The 7,500-nt window shown below is 44.5% G+C and overlaps 1 protein-coding gene across 1 annotated transcript in view; it reads left to right on the top strand.

Annotated features, from left to right (window-relative positions):
- LOC308322928 (phospholipid-transporting ATPase ABCA1-like) overlaps nt 1-7,500 on the top strand; it is a 130,525-nt gene that overhangs the window by 81,078 nt on the left and 41,947 nt on the right. Inside the window, exon 29 of the mRNA XM_080774419.1 lies at nt 7,236-7,334. Coding sequence (XP_080630545.1) covers nt 7,236-7,334 — 99 coding nt within the window. The remainder of the gene's footprint in view (nt 1-7,235; nt 7,335-7,500) is intronic.

Here is a 7,500-nt window from a genome sequence, read left to right as displayed (position 1 = left end):
CCATAACCATATAAGGAGTCCCCAAAGCAGCTCCATATATGGGCACAAAAGCGTGACACACGGACAGACAGACAGACAGACAGACATGATCTGCTAGGTCTCATAGTAAGTGCTCACTGCGTTCGCAACTAGGACCAGGTCACCTTTATCAGGTTGGTCACATTATACTGTGTAACACTAGGACCAGGTCACCTTTATCAGGTTGGTCACATCATACTGTGTAACACTAGGACCAGGTCACCTTTATCAGGTTGGTCACATCATACTGTGTAACACTAGGACCAGGTCACCTTTATCAGGTCGGTCACATTATACTGTGTAACACTAGGACCAGGTCACCTTTATCAGGTTGGTCACATTATACTGTGTAACACTAGGACCAGGTCACCTTTATCAGGTTGGTCACATCATACTGTGTAACACTAGGACCAGGTCACCTTTATCAGGTTGGTCACATCATACTGTGTAACACTAGGACCAGGTCACCTTTATCAGGTTGGTCACATCATACTGTGTAACACTAGGACCAGGTCACCTTTATCAGGTCGGTCACATTATACTGTGTAACACTAGGACCAGGTCACCTTTATCAGGTTGGTCACTGTATTCTGTGTAACACTAGGACCAGGTCACCTTTATCAGGTCGGTCACATTATACTGTGTAACACTAGGACCAGGTCACCTTTATCAGGTTGGTCACATTATACTGTGTAACACTAGGACCAGGTCACCTTTATCAGGTTGGTCACATCATACTGTGTAACACTAGGACCAGGTCACCTTTATCAGGTTGGTCACATCATACTGTGTAACACTAGGACCAGGCCACCTTTATCAGGTTGGTCACTGTATTCTGTGTAACACTAGGACCAGGTCACCTTTATCAGGTCGGTCACATTATACTGTGCAACACTAGGACCAGGTCACCTTTATCAGGTTGGTCACATCATACTGTGTAACACTAGGACCAGGTTACCTTTATCAGGTCGGTCACATTATACTGTGTGTGTGTGTGTGTGTGTGTGGTTTATAAATGAGCAGATATATATATATATATATATATAGTCTATAGACAAAGAACTAAAGTCCAGAGTCCCCAGCGCGTCGTATGCACCGCGTGTGTGTGTGTGTGTGTGTGTGTGTGTGTGCGCGCGAGAGAGATCAATAATTAATAGCCTTTATATCAGTTGTATGATATGCATGTGGACATCCCTGACCCGACCTGTCCTGAACTGAGGACTGTAAATGATTCTGTGCAGTGTGATCACCCCACAATACAATTTGAAGGTCAGAATCTTCAATAGATCCAATTCTATGTAGCCTACCAAGGTCCGTTGCACTGGACTCCGTTCCGGTGATAATATCACCGTGATATTGATTATTAATTAAGTAATTCAAGTATGCATAGCCTACTACTAGTTGGCACAATGTTTCACATCATCTGCTAATTAATAGCAAACTTTAAATGTGCTGATGCTGTAGTGTAAACGGTGAGGGTCCGTGGGGGTGGTGGAGGAGCGGTCTCCTACTGCCACATATAGCCAGCCGAGGTCAGTGACAGACAGACAGCGCCGAGATAGGGGCTCCCTTCCACGGGAGACTTGGGACTGAATGTCCGGAAACCGCACGTAAACACAAGCTGTTTTAATTGCTTTTACAACGTGCTGGATATATACAATTGCATTTCTACGGTATGCTCTTGCTAAATCAACATTAACATTACATAATGCCCGGAGGGTTTCGCTCGTGGCCAGCTGGGGGAGAGGAGAGCGGAGTGGGGGGGGAGACATGAGCACTGAAGACGGGGGGGATTGAGATCCGGTCCATTCGGTTATTTACAAACAAGTTTACCAAGATTATATTATTTATTCATCGATAACAAGTTATGATGTAACTAAATATATAATTATTTCTCCTCTACAGTCGCTATTTTACATTTTAGACTTTCAAATGCGCATCTGCTCAAACTGCCTGCAGTGTTCTTTCTCTCGTCTCAAAGCCAGTCCAGGCAGCTTGAGTGACAGGTACCTTGTACACGCCCACTTTCTCAAAAAAAAGCTGCGTCTTTTAGAGTTCTGCTTTTGCTTTTTAAAGCAGCTTCTTCGGTCTGAACGGAGCTTAACACTGTACTGTAACATTTTATCAGACTTAATGATCAGGTTTATCAATCCTTTATTACAAGACAGAACTGGTACCCATACAGAAGAAAAAAAACCAAAGCCACAACAGCTACGTCGCTATTGCAACACCCACAACACCATCTTACACACTACACCCACACACACTCACACGGCAGTGACGTCACACACTTACCCTTCGTAGGCCTTCGCAGTGGTCCTGGCCTATCTCCTCAAAAAGCGTCGTTCTAAAAAACTCAGCACCAGCCCACAAAGAATAGTCTTGGCATTGCCACTAATAATGCCTCACTTCCACACTCACGCCGCCAATGCATTTGTTTAATACACACATTCTCGGGACAAACACCCAAACACCCACATCCCCGAGGCTTTCCTACACGGAGCACGGAATCAATGCTGCCTATGCTGTTGGCCAACCAGGGACACAAACAAGCCCAACGGGCCCAGAAAACAAGGCCTTTAACCACGCCACTTACATACACTACAACTCGCTTACAATATCACCCTGGGATTTTACAATAGCCTATACATTGCATTTCACATTTATTTCTGTCTCATGACATGCGTACATGACCTGAAAATGAACAACCATTTATTTTACTTCAATTGACGTTTGCTTTGGACCAATGCAATTACACACACTACAACTCGCTTAGAATTCGCTAACCTGGCAACCTGGCAACAGGCCCGCCCCCACACTAGCTTGACAATGTCATCTCGCACAGCACAGAATCTGATCTCGCGCAGGACATTGATGAGAGAAAGAAGGAAGGGGAGAAATTATACGATCGCTATTTTGCTTATTCCATCTAAATCTCTTTGTTTACAAAATAAATGACTCGACGATTCCCTTAGTTACATCAACATTGTTCTTTGTCATTAATTGGATTGGGCCGAAATATCCCCATTACACCGAGCACTTTGCCTATTTTCGCCAGACAGCCAACTGCCCAGTACACACTACACATGTATACATACGCCTGCACGCACACGCACACACACACACACACACACACACCAACATGCGACTCATTAAATAACTCTATTTCTCCGCACGTGCGCACACAACATTATTCACGTGAAATGCGTCACGCCAATATTGAGATAGGCTACCAATATGTGGGTATAGCCTACAGGGAATTACCGACGGAGTGTATATATACACACACACACACACACACACACACACACACACACACACACACACACACACAGTCCCGGCTCCCCAAGAAATAGATTACAATTTATAGATGCGCGATTACATAACAGCTGTGCGTCATTATAGCCACACACGTCTCTAACTTGCGGTCACAGTCGCGATACTTTTCAGTTGTGTGGTACTTTTATATTGATTTAACTGTAATAGAAAGTTCCCAAACTTCCCATCTCCCAGTCACGGAGCTGCAACAAAAAGCAACTGGTCGTTTCTGACCAGTGTTGCCAAATAAGCCATTAGTAAGTAATGTCATTTTTGTAGATTGAAAACATATTGGGCCTCCTTTGCTCTTGCCATGACAATGTTTGAGAACCACTGCTCTAAAACAATAGTAGACAAAGTTTGAGCCACAAACACATTGCTCTCTCTCTCTCTCTCTCTCTCTCTTCTCCTTTTGTATAAATTAAATAGGCCTATTCATGATTCTGCTTATAGAGAAGTAGCCTATGTTCGTTTGTTTTATGGACTTGAGAGCTACTTTCAAAACGACCAGCATACCCACCAAATAAAACTATCATCCCATTGCTGAAAATAGTGACAAAATGTAATTGAGGGGCCTTTCATATAGGCTACATATAAGACAAACGCACATGGAATGGGAAATAGAGGGGGGAAAATGCAAATCGTAGGCTTTTATTTTTGTTGGTATTTGACTTTGCTACTGATGATTGTAAGCAACAACAAGTATTGCATTGTGTGTTTGAGCTGACAGGCCCTTTTTGATGTCAATCACTCAAGTCATCTCAGGTCATCTAAAGCGGAAGATGCAAAAATCGTTTTTTATATTAAAATTATATATATTTTTACTGCCATGTCATGTGGTCTACCTGCAAAGCCTTTGTAGATCGTGATCTACCATTTGGGCACCACTTAACGTCAGATCAGGGGGTTTTGTCGGCCAGCGCCAACAATGCTCCCCGAAAGCATAATCGCAGCAAATACCGGGCAGTGTGTATGAGCCTTAACATGTTGACTACACTACACTACACATAATAACTAATAACCCGTTTTCAGCTTAAAGCAATTATATTTCAGTGAAGCAACTCCTTAGCATTATTTTCATACCATGGATGTGATAAGAAAATGTATCAAACATAAGGGAAATATTAAATAGTATCGGGTGTACCAGTTTGGCCTTTTCTTTTTTTTCAATGGGGCAATACATTGATTAAACAAACGTTTGATTGATTGAGTTGTACAATGTTATACAACCCTAAACTACTTTTAGAATACACTACACAATACAATACAATTTCAGAACATATAATATTGGCCAATATGTCACAATACATATCGCATTGAATGGAAGTGGACCATTTGTAACACATGTTACAAATGACCCGCTTTTGCAAGTTTTCTTTGCAGTTGCTTACAGACCAGAATGAACGTGAATTCCGTCTAAACACGATGCAAACTAATGAAGAACATAAGCATGAACACATCCATGTGGATTTTTCTTCACCAACACCAAAGACAAAAATTGTAGCACACACAGGGCTGTATTTTGCGTGTCTTAAGTACCAGGTCTTATTCCCTAACTTGAGTAAACTAAAGACCTGGAGGCGTGATCAATACTCTTTGGCCACTCAGAATAGCCAAATGGCATTGATCACGCCTCCAGGTCTTTAGTTTACTCAAGTTAGGGAATAAGACCTGGTACTTAAGACACGCAAAATACAGGCCATATACTCCAGGTGTAAAATTATACGCATTTTGAAGGTAAACACTTCAAACTTCCTGGCCACGTAGAGTACGTTGCTGTACACATACTGACGCGATGGCGTCATGGTGGCGTTGACCAATCAAGATATAACGTCCATGTTACAACCGTGAAGCGTTACAACCTTGGCGGCTCTCCCCTACATTTGTTACTAACATTAGGTTGTGGCGAAGTAGAAACGTGGCCAGCAGATACTGTGTTTTGGACAAACAGGCTAGGTATTGGTGTTGATTTGGGTCAACTGGACAAACAGCGTGGTGTTGTTTTGTGTCTGTGTTTGTGTTGGAGCGCCTCAGTGTGGCCGTACAGGTCATGTGCAACCTCTTCCACAGAGAGATGGAGACACTAAATCTCAGCTGGACAAACATGTTTGCATGCATGCATCGCTGCCTTGCATGCTGTGTGCTACTGTTGAGTCTGTCACTTACTTTGACTGATTTATGGCATTGTCTTTCTGTTAAAATCCAACTATGTTAATTTAAGAACTCTGGGCATATAGGTCATTGTTTATTCACTGTGCACACGTGTAGCCTATTGTATGTCAGACTGTATGTCTGTCCCACAGTCACAATCCTTTAGTAATTAGGCTGTGGAAATATTCAGGACAAAACAATGGTACATTTCCAATAACCCATCCGTTACTACATGTGGAGTCAACTCCCGCCATTTATTTCTTCCCATAGTGCGTGGCGAAGTAGCTCTGGGATGAGTGCGCGCGAAGCGCGCACGAAATTCTAGTATTATACAGCCGCCATGTGTGTTGATTTGTAACCTACTTAAATCTGTTTAAACTCCTCCCACAGTGACAGTGCATTTAAACTCCTCCCACAGTGAGTGACAGTGTATAAACTCCTCCCCCTCAGTGAGTGACAGTGTCTAAACTCCTCCTCCTCAGTGAGTGACAGTGTCTAAACTCCTCCCACAGTGAGTGACAGTGTGTCTAAACTCCTCCCCCTCAGTGAGTGACAGTGTATAAACCCCTCCTCCTCAGTGAGTGACAGTGTATAAACTCCTCCCCCTCAGTGAGTGACAGTGTATAAACTCCTCCCCCTCAGTGAGTGACAGTGTCTAAACTCCTCCTCCTCAGTGAGTGACAGTGTATAAACTCCTCCCCCTCAGTGAGTGACAGTGTCTAAACTCCTCCTCCTCAGTGAGTGACAGTGTATAAACTACTCCCCCACAGTGAGTGACAGTGTCTAAACTCCTCCCACAGTGAGTGACAGTGTCTAAACTCCTCCCACAGTGAGTGACAGTGTCTAAACTCCTCCCCCACAGTGAGTGACAGTGTCTAAACTCCTCCCACAGTGAGTGACAGTGTCTAAACTCCTCCCACAGTGAGTGACAGTGTATAAACTCCTCCCCCTCAGTGAGTGACAGTGTCTAAACTCCTCCCCCACAGTGAGTGACAGTGTCTAAACTCCTCCCCCTCAGTGAGTGACAGTGTCTAAACTCCTCCCCCTCAGTGAGTGACAGTGTCTAAACTCCTCCCCCTCAGTGAGTGACAGTGTCTAAACTCCTCCCCCTCAGTGAGTGACAGTGTCTAAACTCCTCCCCCTCAGTGAGTGACAGTGTCTAAACTCCTCCCCCTCAGTGAGTGACAGTGTCTAAACTCCTCCCACAGTGAGTGACAGTGTATAAACTCCTCCCCCACAGTGAGTGACAGTGTCTAAACTCCTCCCCCTCAGTGAGTGACAGTGTCTAAACTCCTCCCCCTCAGTGAGTGACAGTGTCTAAACTCCTTCCCCTCAGTGAGTGACAGTGTCTAAACTCCTCCCCCTCAGTGAGTGACAGTGTCTAAACTCCTCCCCCTCAGTGAGTGACAGTGTCTAAACTCCTCCCCCTCAGTGAGTGACAGTGTCTAAACTCCTCCCCCTCAGTGAGTGACAGTGTCTAAACTCCTCCCCCTCAGTGAGTGACAGTGTCTAAACTCCTCCCACAGTGAGTGACAGTGTATAAACTCCTCCCCCACAGTGAGTGACAGTGTCTAAACTCCTCCCCCTCAGTGAGTGACAGTGTCTAAACTCCTCCCCCTCAGTGAGTGACAGTGTCTAAACTCCTTCCCCTCAGTGAGTGACAGTGTCTAAACTCCTCCCCCTCAGTGAGTGACAGTGTCTAAACTCCTCCCCCTCAGTGAGTGACAGTGTCTAAACTCCTCCCCCAGTGATGACGCTCCAGACGACGCCTCCATGCAGAAGCTGATGAACTCTCTGATGGACACGCCCGGCTTCGGAACCAGATGCATGGACGGGTACTCCATACCGTACGTCATTATTACGATACTCCATACCGTACGTCATTAATACGATACTCCATACCGTACGTCATTATTACGATACTCCATACCGTACGTCATTATTACGATACTCCATACCGTACGTCATTATTACGATACTCCATACCGTACGTCATTATTACGATACTCCATA

The sequence above is a fragment of the Protomyctophum bolini genome (assembly GCF_963924005.1).
Source record: "Protomyctophum bolini genome assembly, chromosome: 10".
NCBI classification, from domain to species: domain Eukaryota; kingdom Metazoa; phylum Chordata; class Actinopteri; order Myctophiformes; family Myctophidae; genus Protomyctophum; species Protomyctophum bolini.
This window is presented reverse-complemented; position numbering and strand designations above follow the sequence as displayed.